Genomic DNA, 20,435 nt, shown 5'->3' on the forward strand with positions numbered 1-20,435 from the left:
AACAAGGAAGTTTTATCATTGTCCTGTCAATCACGACCCTGCGAGGTCATAGGACTTAGCCAAGCTTGGTGCACGTTGAGTTATACACCCTATTTATGTATGGTCAAGAGGAAAGGTACATCGGCGAAACAAGATATAAGGCCTGTATATAAATAACTCTCATCCGGTCCGGCACGTTTAAAACGAATCACATATCTGATTTATATTTTTGCCGAAATACATTGATCACTAGATGTTGCAGTCAACGTAGGATTACCTGTGACTACAAATATTATTTATGTATGTCCTTTATCACTGCAATAGTAATATGTTATCACAGATGGCGGATTAGACATTGATTCACCCGGCGGTACATGAATTGAAGCATGCTGAAAATCACTACTGTCCTTTCCATGTTAGTTGTGGGTAGAGGTGAGTTTATACATGTAATACAAAAAACGTTTATATCAGTGATGTAGTGACCGTCTTTATGACTTTTGAAGCCCATTTCTGGTGTCCCCCACCGTGAAATTGCTGGAATATTGTTAAAAGCGGCGTAAAACCATACTCATTTACTCACTCTTTATGTTACCAAAATTGCACCCATGTATGTTTAATTTGGGTCCTGTGAATGATCTCCCTGAGATAGTTATTCTTATTACATGTGTTATATCAGGTGCCCCCAGTGCCAGTCCAGTGTTGTCTGCAGTGTCTGACACAGCCAGGTTCAGCTGGGAGATTCCACAGGGAGGTCTGGGGTCAGATGTCAGCTTCCACACTGTCAGTCCTGCTGGAGTCACTGTGTTTGCAGTGACAGCTGCTGGGGCATCTCTTGTGTTTGGCAACTACACAGGTAGAGTGGTGTACCAGGGGAACATAGCAGCCAGGAATGTCACCTTCTCCCTGCGCAACATCCAGACATCTGATGCAGGGACATACACGTGTGGGGATGGAGTACCTGCTACTGTGATAAGGAACTGTGGACAGAAACTTGTTGTCCTGGGTGAGAAATAGCGGTAGACGTTATTATATCTGTTACAGGTAGTAGTAGTAGTAGTAGTAGTAGTAGTAGTAGTAGTAGTAGTGGTGGTAGTGGTAGGAGTAGTAGTGGTTGTCATTGAGTAGAAGTTGCCATTTACATTTTTATACATATTTGTTACGGCGGGTTTGTTAAGGTGATATGATCGTTATATACCCACATTCTTGTGTTGGGAATAGTACTTGTCTATACTAAAGTCGGGTTTAATATGCAAACCCATAAAGATACCATGCCGCAGTTTAACATGGTATCTCAGACATTATACTGACTCTTGCAAGGGGATCGAACCACCGACCGCTCGCCGTGTAGACGCTCTATACACTACACCACAGAGGCTGGCCCCTTGTCATCCGTCATTAGATTAAACGGATATTCCACCGGAATTTCAAATTTATATGATTGAAAACCTTTGTCAAACCTTGCCACCTGGAATGCGTTTTTAGCCAAGCTTCATGCTCATTAAAACTGTTTGATAACGGAAAGTTGAGAAAGTGCTGTTTGAACACCTTGTGGCATTCGTTACCAACTCGTGGCATTCCGGGACAAGCAAAATGGAGACTCGTGCCACTCAATTTTAAAAGCCATCTCTACTCCGCGGTTATATTGGACGGGAACGCCAAATTAGAATATCAGACAGTCCCGGGAAAGCCGAATACCGATTCTGCTGTTGGTACCGCGAGCGCCAAATCGATGGACTAGCCGTGAATGCTGTGAACCGTGAATGCATACCGTTTTATGACATAAACGCGGCATACATAAATACACTAGTAGAAATACGCTTTATGATAAAAACGAATTGTTCAAAAAGAGTGAGTGAGTGAGTTTGGTTCCGTGTAATAGCAATTTTATGCGGGTGCTCGTTTAGTATTCTATGTTTCTCTCAAGGAATCTTTAATTCTTCAATGTTAACACATTAATTAAACATCTATTTCAAAATTCCTATCTTTCGTTAATCATTACCAGATTTAACTCAAGAGTTAATATCTGACAATTATATATCCACATCTAGATAGTTTGATAAATCAAAGCAACCGTGGCTACACATCAGTCCTAATCAATGCACGACTTTGGAATATCTGAAATACGGATTCTTGTATCATAGAAGATGCATAAAACAGACAAGTCTAGCTAGGTCGTATTGTGATAAGACTTTCATAGAATTACGTTTGAAGATATTTTAAACTGAAGAACTCATGGAGGCATATAACAGATGCTGTGCACAGTTGTCTACACATAACCTAGCTGACATACCTCTTATGAAATTTGAATATGAAAAGTCTCCCATGAATAAAATATGAATCACCTGTGAAACATCAGGCTTCGTTTTCTTATTGTCTATAATTTAGCTTGTATTATCTTAACAACTCTTAAAACATTAACAGTTGCGAAATTCAAAACGTGAACTTCATCGCAGAATAAAGCGGTATCCGTGAGGGTCATTTACGGATAAAGATGCAAGTATGAAAGGTCAAGTTTGTACGTCCTTCAGTTTTGACAAACAAACATGGCGTCGCCCCTGTCCATCAGCTTCCCGAGGCAAGGGAGTTAACTGACTGTAAAAGGTCCGTTTCCACCCTTGCCGAAATAGGCTGGAAATTCTGGGGTCGATCGTATCGCCACCAGTGACTAAAACGAGTTATATTCCCTCTATGCCCCTCCTATTGACAATTCAGATTCCACCTCTCATTGCTCTTGCATTTGCTTCAAACAAACATGGGGCGGTCGGGAAGCCTAGTGGTTAAAGCGTTCGCTCGTCACGCCAAAAACCCGGGTTCGAATCCCGACATGGGTACAATGTGTGAAGCCCATTTCCGGTGTCCCCCGCCGTGATATTGCTGGAATATTGCTAAAAGCGGCGTAAAACCATACTCACTCACCCACTTAAACAAACAAACATGGCGGTGCTCAGTCACCTTGAAAAGATTGGGAATATATTTGTCGACGCCCAGCTGACAGTACATATATTATGCAAATCCTGCCGTCGACCGAAATCTGCACGTTGAAATCAATGTTGTTTACAAACCAGATGTCGATTTCGTTACGCGATTTTGATTGGACTATGCATAGACTCGTTAGTTCAGCCAAAATGTGACGCCATAATTGCAGCCTAGTTCGGCAAGGGTGGAAACTGGACTTTTAGAGTCAGTTAACTCCCTTGCCCATTAGCGATCGGGTCAGGATTAACCATCGGGAATCTTGAGAAACTAAAGGGATAATTATTATCATTATCAAAACAATAGTCAAAGACACAGAAAATCAGTGTCAGACTGGGGCGTATCTGAGGCATTTTAGAAGTTTTTTTCAAATTTGGAGATATAAATTGTGAAACAATTTAGCGATTCCGAGGACATTAGCCTAGCGGGATCAGTTTCCATATCTGTGCCTGTAGACCTCTGCGGCTTGGGTCCATTCCTCCAATTTAAAAGAGTTGTCCGAATTGGTACCTTGTTTCAATTTGTCGCTGTATGTACAGCTGACTCTGTACTTCGGTTCGTAACGTTGCAACAGGACAGGCGCCAGGCAGACTCTAAACAAACGTGACGTCTCATATACTGGAGTTAGAGTACCTTCCCTTTGATAAAAGGCATTTACTCAATGTGATAGTGTTTTTCGTGTCCTGGAGCACATAGCTGACTCTAGCAATGATAATATTCGCTGAAAATTACTCACTCACTCACTAGCTACCATAAGCATCACCTGCTCTCTCTGGTCTCTGGGCCATGGGCTGTATGTATTCAGGAGAACATCACAAGGCCCAAGACTAAATAAAACAATAACTATAGTAAGGAACATAGTTGCACAGTTCGTCTAGGATGCCGTAAAGCAAATGTACAATAAAAGATTCCCAAATATCACGCTCACAAGTGGACTAGCTTATTGATGCAGGTTGAGGCAATTTGAGGATTCTAGTCATATACATGTCATGGATACATGGTTTTCAGCCTCGTGAATTGGATAAATACATACAGGTTGTCTAGAAAAAGTATGAGTGGGTAATTGTTATTTTGCTTCTCTGTAGTTATGCCACTGTCTAAGAATCATGTTTGAGTTAGAACCCCTGACGTAATAAACGTGACCCTCAATGGAATGTCCGACTCAGATCTTATTCACCAGTAGCCAGATCTAAGATCGGATTTTAATGAGATTGATATATAAAAGTATTCTTTTGTTGAAATGTATATTTAACTCATATAGTCTAATATTGTGCTTTCGGCGGTCGGGTAGCCTAGTGGTTAAAGCGTTCGCTCGTCACGCCAAAGACCTGGGTTCGATTCCCGACATGGGTACAATGTGTGAAGCCCATTTCTGGTGTCCCCCGCCGTGATATTGCTGGAATATTGCTAAAAGCGGTGTAAAGCCATACTCACTCACTAAAATTGTGCCTGCAAATTATTATGTTATATCATGTTTTCGGTTTAATATAATTACCACAATGAATTCTAAGAAATATTCAGTTAATAATCGCAAGTTTGATCTTGTCTTTGCCTTAATTGAAGCCGGGGTGGTGGGGTAGCCGAGTGGTTAAAGCGTTCACGCCAAAGGCCCGGGTTCGATACCCCACATGGGTACAATCTGTGAAGCTCATTTCTGGTGTTCCCCACTGTGGAATATTGCTAAAAGCTTCTCACTTGAAGCCGCATTTCATTTTCAAAGCTCGTTGACATTTAAATTGTTTAGAAAACAAAGGAATAAAGTTCCAGACATAAAATACAACAGTTTGTATTAAGTTGTGTGATAATAAAGTTTAATGAGCCTGAACAAGTTAACATATTAGTCATTGCAAGTTTAAAGATGTGTCACTCATTTTCGTCAGTCAAAAAACCCCTTTTATTTATCACATTAAGTTGTCATTAACCATGTAAGGATTTAAGTCTTATCTTTATACGATGGCCTCCTTTTAAGGAAAACTTCCTTCCTTGTAAGAGTAAGAGGTATTGTTTACATACTTCGAAGTAGTTCGTTTGATTTTGATATGTCTTTGCCTTCATGATTTGTAGTATAATACCAATCATCCCGTAACAAATAGTCATAACGTATCAATGTAAAAGAGGTTTGTAACACTGATCAGACAATACAGACTCATCTTAGACAATACAGTACTGGTTGTGAAAACGTGAATTGTCTCTGTGTGTCAGTGCTGTTGTGACTGGCTATGGTAAAGTCATATCAATATATAGACATGATGTTACAGTTTTATCCTTCTGTTGTCATTGTTTAACCTACTCATGTTAATCTCTCTGATGTACGTAATTGTTGTTACTGTTAATCCTCCAAACTGTATATATTCTGGAGGCAATTCATCATGCACTCAAACTCATACCAGAACTTCCGGAAGCAAAGGCAGTATTCCTATCAGACTCACTAATTGCACTTCAGGCCATCAGTGGCAGAAATTCAAACTCCAGGCCAAATACAATCAACACTATTCTATACGAATATACAAAACTATCGGACCAAGGGCAACAGGTGGAGCTGTGTTGGATCCCCTCTCACATAGATATTCATGGAAATGAAAAGCAGACTCACTGACGAAGCTAGCTCTAGACAAAGCGGATATACAGCCTATTCCCTTTAGTAAATAAGAGATAAAAATCAAAATCAAAGCCTCTATAGCAGAAAGACGGCAAGCCCAATAGGACGCAAGTGAGATCGGCAGATGGCTATACAAAATTCAACCCAAGGTCCAACAAAAGCCAAACTCATGCTCTTAACATACAAAAATTGAAATTGCTATCTCACGCCTCAGACTCGGTCACAAAAAGCACTATGACAAGGTTTGTTCATCTTGCAATCAGGCTGAAACCATTGCTCACATGTTACTAGAATGTCCATGCCCCAGCCCGGGCTAGGTTAAAACAAGATTTGCAGTTAGATCCGCTATCTGTCATAGATCTCCTAAAGCCAAGAGATGCAATAGCGAAGGCCAAACTAACTCTATTTCTGAGAGATGGACAGCTACTCGAACGTATAGAAACAGAGCAGCCAGGGATAAAAAGGAAATCATGTCAATATAAGAAAATAGAAACCGTATCAATACAAAAACAGAAATTATGTGAACACCGAACTCACAATAGATATGTGTACCCTACTCACACACAGTAGTCCCAAAGAGGGACGGGTCAGCCGAAATTGCTTTGGCAGAAGGCAACCTCTTAAACACTTAATGCAACAAAAACAACATCATTATTCAGCTTTACTTGACAACGGTATAAGGATCTATACCGAAACGTCACCTTTACTGTAATTAAAGAAGTTGTTATCCAAAAATTATCTCCACTTTGTCATCACTCAACTTCTAAGTAATGCCTATCAAACAATATACGAGGTCAGTTTTGTTGAGATCATTTAGTACACCTGCCCCCATTATGATCTACGAATACCGTGCAAAATGAAGAATGACCTAAACAAATTCCACTTTAAAATTCAGTACAAGATTTGTCGAAATCTAAAGCATGAAAATGACATGTTGTTATGCATTAGCTACATTGTTATGTTATAAACACATTTGTGAATATCGACTTAATATCGACAAAATATTTTATTATGAGAGTGTAGGCACAAATAACATAGACTCCAAACGAAACGCGAATCATCTGTCAATCCTTGACAATCATCTGCACTGTTGGTCAACTGATGATGTTCCTGAAGCCCGTAAATTGTGGAATGATGGACACAGGTGTCTGCAAACTCGTGACATGCTCCATCAATCCCGTGAAGATCCGGCGTAGAATAGGCCTTGAGCAACCCATGCTTGCCGTAAAAGGCGACTATGCTTGTCGTAAGAGGGTGGGTGGTCAGGCTCGCTGACTTGGTTGATGAATGTCATCGATCCCAATTACGTGGATCGATGCTCATGATGTCAATCACTGGATTGTCTGGTCCAGACTCGATTATTTACAGACCGCGGTCATATAGCTGGAATATTGCTGAATGCGGCGTTAAACAACAAACCAACTAAATCAATAAGATGGATTGCCCTGATCCGGTTTTCCCGAGAAGGGGGGATATGGGTTGTTTTGTGTCAAAATTAAGATAACTACAAAACCAACAGCTGTTTTTGAGGGCAGATGACAAGGTGTCTAATGAATCAGTTGCAACGTTCTCAAACCTTTTTTGTAAACAAAGATGTGTTCCAAGTTGTATTCATGTTCCAGAGAAGTGCCTGAAATTATTGCAAGTTGCGTTTTGGTGAATGCTTTCATGTGAAATGAAATTGAAATTTGTGTAATTAAGAATGTTGTTCATTTTATACTTTCACATCACTTCAGTTTTAAGATGTGGCCAATCAAACATCTTCGCCTTCCTTTTGCTTTGAAACTGATGACAAACAAACCAGGGAGTGAATTCTTGCATTCGTCACCACTGCGAATTTCTGTAAAAATTCGGTTTGTCCCTGAATGGCACGAGTTGGTCATGAAAGCTGCTTACACTGATATTTTGGTGTTTTGAAGCACAGGGATAAGGTGCTTCCCTTTGACTCAATGTTCCGTTCATTTCGGAATTTATTTTCATTTATCAACGAATAAACTATAGACCGGTGATCTATTACCAGATTTTCGGAATATTGTTTTCCAATGCTTATATTTGAAAATTGACCCTATTCTCTAATTTACTGTTTTTGCATGCAACTGTTCTGAGTGTATTTGAGCATAGTATGCGAAATACCACGATGCTTAGTCATTATTAGATATGTTTGTACATCGGTCTGCGCTGCCACGCAGCTGTAAGAATCAATGTACAATTATCGAATTACCAAAGTGAAAATATTACCTTATCACTTATTTAAGAAAACACCAATTTGAAGATGTCTCATTGTTTCTGCTCTTTGTTTATATTTGATGACTTTAATCAGATGACATAATCTTTTTTTTCCATTGTGACCTGCATACCAATGTATTATCTAAAAAAACACGATGAAGAAAATATGCATCAAAAAGTAAATTCATGTCGGTATTATTGACAATATATTCTTCAATAAATCTATTATGTAACATAGAACATTGCACTTTCAGGTTTCTCTCTATTTATGTAGCTGTCATTGATTACTTTTTCTTTTCCGTCTTTAATGTGTCCTCATGTGGGCATACAAGACACGTGACATAGAACGATTTTGCTAACTGTGCCTGTGAACATAACAAATCATCTTTTATGAGACAGTCCGATGTTGCCAATTTAATAACATTTTATTATTAAACATTATGCAATTGTCAATGGTATCATTTCAACCATGTTGCAATTTCTGAAACCCCGAAAACAAGAAAAAGAGTTTTCCCATTTATTCTGTGTGTATGTGAGGTATACATTACGTTCGGAATATACTTATAAGGTGGCTGCTGATTATGATATCTGATGTCTGATAACTGTTCCCTCTTAGTGTTAAACATGTTTGTCAACTCTATCCAAGATGATTTGAAGTTTGTTGTTTGACAGGCAAGCCAACAACACCTGGCCGTCCAGTGTCCACAACTCCTGTCTACAACCAGACAGTGACCTTGACCTGCAGCTCCACCTCTACCACTGTCCCAGCTGACCATGGCCTGACCTTGACCTACATCTGGCAGCGTGACAACACTAACATCACAGTTACCTCCCCTGGTTCCTCCTACATCTTCAAAGTTAGTTCCCGGGACAGTCACAGCTTCAGATGTAGAGCCAGAGAAAGTCAGGGTCTGGAGTCAGAGTGGAGCCAGGGGTACAACATGGAGCCTCAGTGTGAGTACTCTGGCTTGTAATATTTGTTTTATATATGTGATGTATGTTGGATGTTTTAGCTCTCATTTTCACTAATTGACTTACTCTATTAGTCAGTCTGTCTCCTTCATGGCATCACTCACTGAACATTTGGCATGTCTTCCTTTTCATGTCTCATTGGTTTGTTTCCATGTATGACCTTACAATATCTTGCCACAGTATTGATTTGTTTGTATAACTCCACCATTTTTAAAACATATTTTATTTTCCAAAAAGACAATGGTAGTGCTTCACTTATTGCCAAGGTCTCCCTGTGGTGAGATACAGAACCAGTGGCTCCGATCTGTTGCCTCCACATATGTACAATGTCACACCATCTTTACTCCAGACGGGTCCTACCAGATCTCCCTGACCCCCTCCACCTCCTCCTACACCGTGACAGAACACCAGGCTCTTCCATCAATCACGTGCTCCGCCCTCTGTAGACCCGGATGTACCTACAGGTGGTTACACGATGGAACAGCTTTCAGCAGTGGAGCCATACTCCAGGGACAAGCTGACAGATCTAAGACAGGCTCCTACAGATGTCAGTCTAATAATACACACGGGAGAAGTGACAGTGTTACAGTCAGTGTTGATGTTCAGTGTAAGTATATAGTCTACACTGGTGACAGTGTTACAGTCAGTGTTGATGTTCAGTGTAAGTATAGTCTACACTAGTGACAGTGTTACAGTCAGTGTTGATGTTCTGTGTAAGTAAAGTCTACACTAGTGACAGTGTTACAGTCAGTGTTGATGTTCAGTGTAAGTATATAGTCTACACTGGTTACAGTGTTACAGTCAGTGTTGATGTTCAGTGTAAGTATATAGTCTACACTAGTGACAGTGTTACAGTCAGTGTTGATGTTCTGTGTAAGTAAAGTCTTCACTAGTGACAGTGTTACAGTCAATGTTGATGTTCTGTGTAAGTAAAGTCTACACTAGTGACAGTGTTACAGTCAGTGTTGATGTTCAGTGTAAGTATATAGTCTACACTAGTGACAGTGTTACAGTCAGTGTTGATGTTCTGTGTAAGTAAAGTCTACACTAGTGACAGTGTTACAGTCAGTGTTGATGTTCTGTGTAAGTATATAGTCTACACTGGTGACAGTGTTACAGTCATTGTTGATGTTCTGTGTAAGTATATAGTCTACACTGGTGACAGTGTTACAGTCATTGTTGATGTTCAATGTAAGTATATAGTCTATACTGGTGACAGTGTTACAGTCAGTGTTGATGTTCAGTGTAAGTATATAGTTTACACTGGTGACAGTGCTACAGTCAGTGTTGATGTTCAGTGTAAGTATATAGTCTACACTGGTGACAGTGTTACAGTCAGTGTTGATGTTCTGTGTAAATATATAGTCTACACTGGTGACAGTGTTACAGTCAGTGTTGATGTTCTGTGTAAGTATATAGTCTACACTGGTGACCGTGTTACAGTCAGTGTTGATGTTCTGTGTAAGTATATAGTATACACTGGTGACAGTGTTACAGTCAGTGTTGATGTTCTGTGTAAATATATAGTCTACACTAGGGACAGTGCTACAGTCAGTGTTGATGTTCTGTGTAAGTAAAGTCTACACTGGTGACAGTGTTACAGTCAGTGTTGATGTTCTGTGTAAGTAAAGTCTACACTAGGGACAGTGCTACAGTCAGTGTTGATGTTCAGTGTAAGTATATAGTCTACACTGCTGACAGTGTTACAGTCAGTGTTGATGTTCTGTGTAAGTAAAGTCTACACTAGTGACAGTGTTACAGTCAGTGTTGATGTTCTGTGTAAGTAAAGTCTACACTAGTGACAGTGTTACAGTCAGTGTTGATGTTCAGTGTAAGTATATAGTCTACACTGGTGACAGTGTTACAGTCAGTGTTGATGTTCAGTGTAAGTATATAGTCTACACTGCTGACAGTGTTACAGTCAGTGTTGATGTTCAGTGTAAGTATATAGTCTACACTGGTGACAGTGTTACAGTCAGTGTTGATGTTCAGTGTAAGTATATAGTCTACACTGCTGACAGTGTAACAGTCAGTGTTGATGTTCAGTGTAAGTATATAGTCTACACTGGTGACAGTGTTACAGTCAGTGTTGATGTTCAGTGTAAGTATATAGTTTACACTGGTGACAGTGTTACAGTCTGTGTTGATGTTCAGTATAAGTATATAGTCTACACTGGTGACAGTGTTACAGTCAGTGTTGATGTTCAGTGCAAGTATATAGTCTACTCTGGTGACAGTGTTACAGTCAGTGTTGATGTTCTGTGTAAGTATATAGTCTACACTAGTGACAGTGTTACAGTCAGTGTTGATGTTCAGTGTTAGTAAATAGTCTACACTGGTGACAGTGTAAGTACAACATTGCTATAGTTACATTAACATAATTCTGGTTATTCAATAACAAAATGTCAGTGTTGAGACTTGGTTTTGCATTATCTTCACAATTGTAAAACGAACCATAGATTTTCACGCTGTTATATTTTCAGATCCCGCCACTGTGAGTATGTTTACTGCCAACTCTCACGGTGGTTCAGTGACAGTTAACGAGTCGGATCCAGTGACCTTGAGATGCCAGGTTGATAGTAATCCAAGGTCAGTCATCAGGTTACTGAATGGAACTGAGGAGTTGACAAGGGCAGATAACTCCCTGACAGCAGAATATAGACTGGAGTCAGCAGACTGTAGACAAAGAGGGAACTACTCCTGTACTGCCACTAACAACATCGGGGCACCTGTCAGCCAGGGGGTGGAGTTGCTGGTCAAATGTGAGTACAGTCCACCTCTTTAACCCTGGATAGCTAGAAGTACACTACTTGCCCTGACTACTTTATGTCATGATCATATTTAACTTATTCCTTGAAACTCAAACTTAAACATATATGTCACCGCTCATGCCAACATCAGGGGTGCAATCAGATGAAATGCCATATGATTGTTTGTTTTGTTTGTTGTTTAACGCCAACCATATGATTGAGAGTTGTAGCTAAGATGTGATGAAACATGCATATGTAGTGAAACATTCTATCAATATCAATTCATATGTAACCATTTCAGATAACATTAAAGCATTAAAGGGTCAAAACAATAAATTGATAACGCAGAGTCAGTTTAATGTGTCTGAGTGATATCCATGTTTAAACTGTGGCATTGTATCTCAGTTGGCTAGTACTGAAAAAAGTCATAACTTTAGACTAATACAGTCACACACATACACGTACGCACGCACGTCGCTATGTAAATGAATAATCTTGGTCCTGACGCTAAACCCCATTTCACCCTCACTACCACACTTGGTAAATGGAAACGTGGTCATGTGGTTTTGTGCGAACATTTCCACTTTCTTGTATATCTAGATATAATGGAAATAACTGTTTGTTGTTTCGCGCCACAATTAGCAATGCTCCGGTAATATCTTAGCGTCCTGTAAATAATTGAGTTTGCCTATACAAACCAGTGGTTGATATTATGATCAACGACCCACGGGTTATGATGACACGCAAATAACAAAGTTCCTGACAGTGACATGTTATATTTTGTGTAAATATGTCATAAAGTTTGAAGCAAAATCTGAATTATTGCTGTGTGTCTCTCAATATTTCTTCGTTCAAATTGCATGCTGATAGGTATATGCTATTCATTTTGCTATTCAGGATTGGTGTTATTATTTGTAGTAGCTTAGCGTTTTAAAGTTTTATAACAGTACTACTGTCAACTTCACGAATATTATAACATTCCTATCAATCACTGCTAAATGAATATTATTCATGTATATTGAGAAAAACTGTTAATAATTCACTTGATCCGAAGATATAGAAAGCATTTAAAGAACAAAAAGGGGGGGGGGGCACAGGTGGCCCAGTGGTCTAAGGCGCCGCGATTCGCTGTGCAGAGTTGCGTCCCTTGGCACGCCAGAAACCTATGATTGTGGGTTCGAATCCCGGTTCGCCCCGATTATGTTTCTAGGTTTGTCAGCACCATACACGCCCTTGGGTTTCACCAAAGTGACAAATGTCTGAGACCTGCATCACTTCAGGCTTTCCTCCCACATTCAGCTGACACGCCGCGATATAACTGGAATACTGTTCAAAGTGGCATTAAACCCAACTCACTCACTCACCCACTTAAGAACAAAAAGAAGCATATGTTTGGTGTTGTCATGGACGGATGATTCTGCCAGGGCCCATCATAAAGTCACCTGTATGGGCGAGCTTTAGGACTAACTACAGTTTGAATTGTTTTTATCAGATATATGACATACATATGCATTATATTGGGATTTATAAACACTTTAAAAGGCTGCTTGTTAGTTTGCAAATCATGCATATTAAGTTATATGTGTGACAATCTACAGTGTAAAAGCTTATTGGCGCTACGTTTGTGCAATGGTATGATCAAATGTTGTAAAACGGGATTCGATGCATGGACATATTAAGTAATGTTCACCGAGTATATTTACTTTTGTTATATTTCTTTTCCTCAGTGCCAAGTTTGACAAACGTACATATTTTCCAATTTTCACGTGTGGTTGAGTATTCGAGAATTACACCTGGAAACGACATGCATTGCCTTTGAACACTTTGAAATTGGACCCTATAATGACATACAAGGTTGGTCATACGTTTGAATACTAGTAACCATTCCGAACAGTGATATGAATCGCATGACAATGTGTTGTTTTGAGAAATTGAGTAAACATGTCCGATGAAAGACGTGCATGCTGTCTCAGTCTTGGGCATCAATATATGTAATGTATCCATCAGGTTCTCCTCGTCCAGATGAGACAATGTCCCAGCAACTCAAGTACGCCTCTAGACAGGGTGGTAACGTGAACGTGTCTGTGTCAGTCCTGGCCTACCCCATTCCTACATTCACCTGGGGTAGAACCTCCAGCATCAGCCAGGACCTCACTGGTTCCTCCAGCCCTGTTTCCGACATCTCAGTAACTGCCAGACTCCACCTTACTAACCTCAAACAGCAGGACTTCGGGGACTACAGACTTACAGTGAGCAATGGTGTAGGCAGTTCAGTGACATACACACTCAGCATAGTGTCTGAAGGTGAGATTTTGATATGAATTAATTCTCTCTAGTCCTGCTTCATGACTACTTCATTCAAACCTCCAACAACAAACTTGGAGGAGAATGGTGTAGTTGAGTCAGTGGCATACACAAGCGATCACCATTGTGTCTGGAGGTGAGTTTTTGTTAATTTTTCAGAATGGTTTCATTTAATCATAATCTCTATTGCTTGTAGGGCCACCGAGTACCCCAACAACCGTCAGTGTCTACACAGAAGGCCCCTCCTCTCTACGTGTTTCCTGGAAGGAGGAGTTCAATAGCGGGGCCACTCAGACATTCACTCTAGAGTACAGCACAGACGAGGAAGACTGGAAGACAGCAGGAACCTATGAAGAGACAGGAAGGGGGAATTACTTAACGTCAGTCATCAGGGATCTCAACTCTGGCACTGTGTACCATGTGAGGGTTGTGGCAAGGAACAAGTTTGGAAACAGCTCCTACACTGAACATGTGACTGGACTGACAGGGAACAAAGTTGATGGTGGTGAGTGTACTGAGTGAGTGATGATTATTTAAGGTTGAATAAATCCTTTCATTCTTTTAAAGAAAACCGATTAGATTAGAATTAATGGAGAACATGACATCTCAAGTAAGGTATGAGTACTTTGACATCAAAGCACCATACTAGTAGGCTATATCTGCCATTGAAAGAAAGGTAATTATAGAAACCTACTTTTATGTAACACAATGATGACATCAAGTGTTGGTGAAAGGCGGTTTGTAACCTTCTGTGGTATTTCTGTTGAAGTTCTGAGGAATTACAATTTCGCACTGAGATCAGTTATATTCCCTGTTCAAACATATTCTGTACATGAATGTTTCGTCAGGAGATCTCATGGGTGACCAATTCTCATACGGGTGAAAAATGTAAAGTGTAAAATGTTTCAGAGGGGCCACTGAACATAAATACTGATACTTCATAGCTCTTTAGTTTTTTTTGTACGTGTTTAAAAACACCTTCCCTACTTGGCTGTGCTCCGAAATACATTTGATAGTTTGTTTTACATTGAGAAAGTTTATAAACTGCCGATCAAAAGAAAGTATATGTTGTTAGATCTAATACACCATTGCCAAAACACACTCAACACACTGTTGAAAGTCTGTGCATTTTGAGAAAACTGATACTTGGGGAATTTTGTATATAACAGGTTTTTGATTGATAGCATGAGATGAAATTGCAAGCGGTTGCATCCCATAATATCACAACTCAAAAGAAGGCGAGACAAAATGCCAAGGTTACAAGCAGAACACAGAGAGAGGGGTCTTAGAATGGAGCTGATGGGGGCAGCCGACTGACCAGTACCAGACGACTTGAGCGATACCACCGGCCTGTGCTGACAAGGGACAGGCCAGGAACCGGTAGACCATGTGTGACTACCCCAAAGGAGGATCACCATCTGAACAACAACCTAACAACCGTTGAGCCTGCTGGACAGTACCCTTCACCAATCACGTCGCTTCCAACGTCGCACAGTTGGAGACCACTGACAATCCCACTCCTCCAATAATGCACATTCCAACTGCTCTGCTCTGACATGTTCTATCGATGGGCATGTCAGATAGGGCAACACGGGTACGTTATTGATGTTGAGAAACTCCTTGATTATTCATGCAGATAGAGACATGCCGTTGTCCTTTTGGAACAGCATCTGCTCCACACTGCACGTATTATCAACGACTTTCTCAACATCAATAACGAACCTGTGTTGCCCTATCCGTCACGCTCACTGGACCTCTCACCGACAGAACATCCTTGGGATAAGACAACGTCCAAACCAGACAGACAATGGATAGCAGCTGGAAAGCCAGTGTTGGTGGAGTTGGACACATAGCTAATAACATCATAGGGGGAATATGTCATCAATAATGCGTCATGTCCAGGCTTGTGGCACCCGAGCAGTTAACACAAGACCGAGGTGGTATGGAAGCGTTCAGAAGCCTGACTTTCTTCGTCTGTTTTTTTTGACAGTTATGACCTCAGATGTATTTGACTGATTTATGTTAGTTGATCCCAAGTGTCATTCCATTGGCTCGGTGTGTTTTACCATACGTTTCAAATGAAATGAGTACATTTTCATGTTGTCATGCTGAAAGCCCAGGTTCGAATCCCTACATGGGTACAATGTGTGAAACCCATTTCTGGTGTCCTCTGCCGTGATATAGCTGTCATATTGCTGACAGCGGCGTAAAACCATTCTCAGACACTCATTCACACAATATTAGTGCAAGCATGTGCATGCATCCGTGCGTGCGTGTGCAATACGGTTTTTTTTGGTAACAGTGTCAAAATGGATTGTTCAGGGGAATTTGTTTCTTTTGTAGGCATATCCCAACCAGTAAGATTTTTATAAAGCCTATCTATATGATAAGCCACTTCTACTTCAAGAATATGAAATGTACATCACTATACAAGGGATTTTCTGATTACAAATGTTACTATCTAGACGTGAACTATTTATTTGCTTTCTCCAGGAGACCCTTTTCCAGCTGGACTAATAGCGGGAATGACAGTCGGTGTGTTATTGCTGGTAGGCCTTGTCGTGGTTGTTGTCGTCTTGGCTAGAAGAGGATATAAGTGTGTATTACTAAAACCAGGCAAGTGCACAATTACCGGGGGAATGTTCATCAGTAACAACTTGATTTTTATGAGTCACAAGTTCTTGATTTATACTACGATTATGTTGACAATGTTGATGGAAATACTTAATGTTGATTGCCACGAAATAAACAATGATTCACAAGACAAATATCAATATAGCGTAAAGTAACGTTTGTCTTTTTTAATGAACATATTTGTATGCAGATGTTTATTTCCCAAATGGTTGTTTCCTTTTTCTAGACAATGCCTTGCATTTTCCACCATCTATTGTTGCCATTGTCATCGCCATTTGCAGATCCATATCCAGAACAATTTGATGAATTATAAAGTGATACATAGAATGTGCAGAGCTTTTTCCAATACAGCAGAAATATAAATGCAAAATTGAAGACTTCTAGCCATCTTTCATTTCCTGAAACCTTTTTTTTTCTCAAAATCAAATTTCTAAAAGTGAAACTTACGTAAGCTTTGTAAGAACTCTTGCTTGGTGAGAAATATGGCAATATATGGAGCACTTAGTTGACTGGTAAAACTTCAATTGTATGTTTTATAAGGACCAGTAGCTAAGTTCCAATGAAGATGTTGAATTTGAAGTAGTTAATAAGATTATAAGATAGTTTCAATCATGCTATTTTGTTCATTCCTTTAGTTGGTGCTTCTGTAGCTGCAAGTGCACCTTAAAGATTTATCTTTTGCTTTAAGTCAATGAATAAGATTTCAGTATTATAGTTTTTTAGCTAAGCATATTCTAGTCAGTATCTATATCATAGAGGTAAATCTAGAGTTCTATCAGCGAATCCAGAGGTCAATTCTCATCACGTCAAATATATTTTGAGAAAAAAATAAAACTTTGCATACTTTGATGCTTATCAATTCAATTTTATACTAATGAAAACAACACATCCTCATGTTTTGTTTCTTTCTACAGAATCACCAGTCACTCAGAATGTGTAAGTTTCCATTTTACGTTGTTGTTCATTTTAAGTGAGTGAGTGAGTGAGTTTGGTTTAACGCCGCTTTTAACAGTATTCCAGTTATATCGCGGCGTGTCAGTTTAATGTGGGAGGAAAGCCCGAAGGGATGCAGGTCTCAGACGTTTACCACTTCGGTAAAACCCACGAGCACGGGTATGGTGCTGACAAACCTAGAAACATAATCGGGGCGAACCGGGATTCGAACCCACAATCATAGGTTTCTGGCGTGCCCAAGGGACGCAACTCTGCACAGCGAATCGCAGCGCCTTAGACGACTGGGCCACCCGTGCCGCCTGGTCATTTTAGGTTGATTCTTTAACATTTTCATATAATGTCCTTTTTAATCTGCTTTTTAGGATGTATTAATTAACATTTTATTTTCTGTAATATTTCACACAGGGCCAATCATCAAGTAAATCAGAGAGACCAGATACATGCTGCAGGTATGTTAGTGAACGAATGTTTGGTCCTGTATTTGATCTCTGCGTCAGCATCATATCTATACCCATGCATTTCACCAAAGTGGTTAACGTCAAGATCGACTTGGACATTCCTCCCACATTATGTTAGCAGGCTGTGATGTGACTGAAGTACTGTTTAAAGTAGTTTCAAACCTACTCATACGCACTATAGTTCTGTTCATCGTTGTTGCAATAGTCAAGAGTCAACTTCCCCTTTATATCGAGCAATATTCAAGCAGCTCCATCATTTGGTGTCTACATTTCACATCTTTTGACGTACAATCAAGCATGCATCCTTTCGCTCAAAAGTTGTTTGATCAGGATTACAGCATTTTTGGTATGCATGTGGAGGGCATTTCAAAATATGATTCACAAGTGATCAAAATCATGCTCGATGCAATTCCCTATTTTGACGTGTACCATGTTTCCGTGTTTGTTCAGGTGAACAGTTGACTTGCCTTTGCATGTGTTTTGTGACGGGTGCCACCTGTGGGGCAGGATACGCTCACCTTTTCGCATACTGCAGGTGTCATCACTATTTTTGTCGCTTAGACTGAATAAAAATGGTTCTCAGGCAATAGCTTTTGAAAATATTGTGCGGGTGGGCGGCTTATTTATAATATATAATTTAATTTTGAATATGATATATTCATGTTATATTGACACAGAAATGAGTGCCTACAGTGGTCTTACAAACAGAGAAGCTGACGCTCAGAACTACACGGAGCTCAGGACTTATGCAAACACGGGAACATTTCTCCCAGAAGGTATTCAGATACAACTGTTCATTTGCAACTAACTTTTATGTTGTAAACGAACTGAGAAAATATTCCGTCAATGATACTGTTCAGAATACTGTATTCAGAAAAAATGAAAGGTTATGACATATTTGAATCGTGATAGTAAACGTTATTAATTCACCATTCATACATGAGATATTGTCTTAGAAAATAACCAAGGATTGTACAAAAAAGGTATTAGACCTTAAACAACCTTTCGCGTTTTAAGTAACTGTTGTTCGATTATTCACCTAGCATATTATATTATTCATGCCAATAATTAATGCAGTTCACTCATTCATTCATTCATTCATTTTAATATTACAGAATCTGCCAATCACTACGAAGGTTTAAGTGAGAAATCAGAACAACCCTATGAACATGTCCAGGCAGCAATGTATGAGAATGCTGGTAACACTGGTACCAGCAAAGGTACAACATATAAGTAACTGTCTACCACTTTCCACAAAGCTAGCTTGTTTATTGTTTAGCACAGCACTTGGCAATGTTCTAGCTAATGGCCGAGACCGGTGAATAATCGAGTCTAGACCAAACTGTCAAAGTTATTAATACTGTTTACAACGATCACTTTTCTTCGACTCTTACGATCAGCATAGTGAGTGAGTGAGTTGGGTTTAACGCTGCTTTTAACACTATTCCAGTTATATGGCGGCTTAATTTGGTTAGGAAAGCCTGAAGTGATGCAGGTCTCAGAGGTTTATCACTTCAGTGAAACCCACGAACATGGGTATGGTACTGACAAACCTAGAAACATAATCGGGACGAACTGGGATTCGAACCCACAATCATAGGGTTTTTGGCGTGCCCAATAGACGCAACTCTGCACAGCGAATCGCGGCGCCTTAGACGACTGGGCCACCTGTGTCCCCCTTGACCAGCATAGGTGGTGACCAGTTCTAGTATTCTACCCTGAAATTTCCACGGGAAATTCTCATTACAGTATTTAACCAATTAATGTTCAAATATACATTTTATGATAGTGCTAGTGTTATAGGCACAGGTAAGAATGGAATTTACGAATGTCGATAGCTATGGAATTAGCATTTGTAGTATACAGGTCTTTAAGCATATCAAATATCCCAGTTGCTACAAATGTCACACTTCTTTCCCAGATGTAGACCGCTTCATTCTAACTGCACATTCAATTATAGTTTTCTACATTTTTATCCCCCCGACATATAATGACGGGGGGATATAGCCATCAGTATGTCCGTCCGTCAGTTTGTAATCATTGTTTGTCCGAAGCATATTTCCTAAACACGTACAACCTAGCTTCCCAGAACTTATACACTTAACAATCAGGCTCAGTAGAAGTGCCTTTTGCTTTTTAGAGATTTTTTAGAATTTTATGTTTTTGTTGTTTCCATGGAAATATGATGAACTTAGAAATTATAGAGTAGTGCTCTTGTCCGGAGCATATTTCCTAAACCGTACAACCTAGCTTCACAACACTTGGTACACTTAAGAATCAGGCTCAGTAGTATTGCCTTTTGCTATTTAGAGATTTTTAGAATTTTATATTTTTGTCGTTTCCATGGAAATATGATGAACTTAGGATATTTGAGGGTACTGCTCTTGTCCAGAACATATTTTCTAAACCGTACAACCTAGCTTCGCAAAACTTGGTACACTTAACAATCAGACTCAGTAGAAGTGCCTTTTTCTATTTAGAGATTTTTAGAATTTTATATTTTTGTCGTTTCCATGGAAATATGATGAACTTAGGAAATTTGAGGGTAGTGCTCTTGTCCGGACCATATCTCCCGAACCATACAAC

At 39.7% G+C, this 20,435-nt stretch overlaps 1 protein-coding gene across 1 annotated transcript in view; it reads left to right on the forward strand.

The window, feature by feature from the left end:
- The first annotated feature begins 588 nt into the window (after positions 1-588).
- Positions 589-20,435, forward strand: part of LOC139457085 (protein turtle homolog B-like) — a 77,251-nt gene continuing 57,404 nt past the window's right edge. Inside the window, exons 1-5 of the mRNA XM_071238527.1 lie at positions 589-982; positions 8,450-8,731; positions 9,099-9,356; positions 11,233-11,511; positions 13,507-13,803. Coding sequence (XP_071094628.1) covers positions 589-982; positions 8,450-8,731; positions 9,099-9,356; positions 11,233-11,511; positions 13,507-13,803 — 1,510 coding nt within the window. The remainder of the gene's footprint in view (positions 983-8,449; positions 8,732-9,098; positions 9,357-11,232; positions 11,512-13,506; positions 13,804-20,435) is intronic.

The sequence above is a fragment of the Haliotis cracherodii genome, unplaced genomic scaffold, assembly GCF_022045235.1.
Source record: "Haliotis cracherodii isolate W230 unplaced genomic scaffold, xgHalCrac1.p SCAF_12, whole genome shotgun sequence".
Classification (NCBI taxonomy): Eukaryota; Metazoa; Mollusca; class Gastropoda; order Lepetellida; family Haliotidae; genus Haliotis; species Haliotis cracherodii.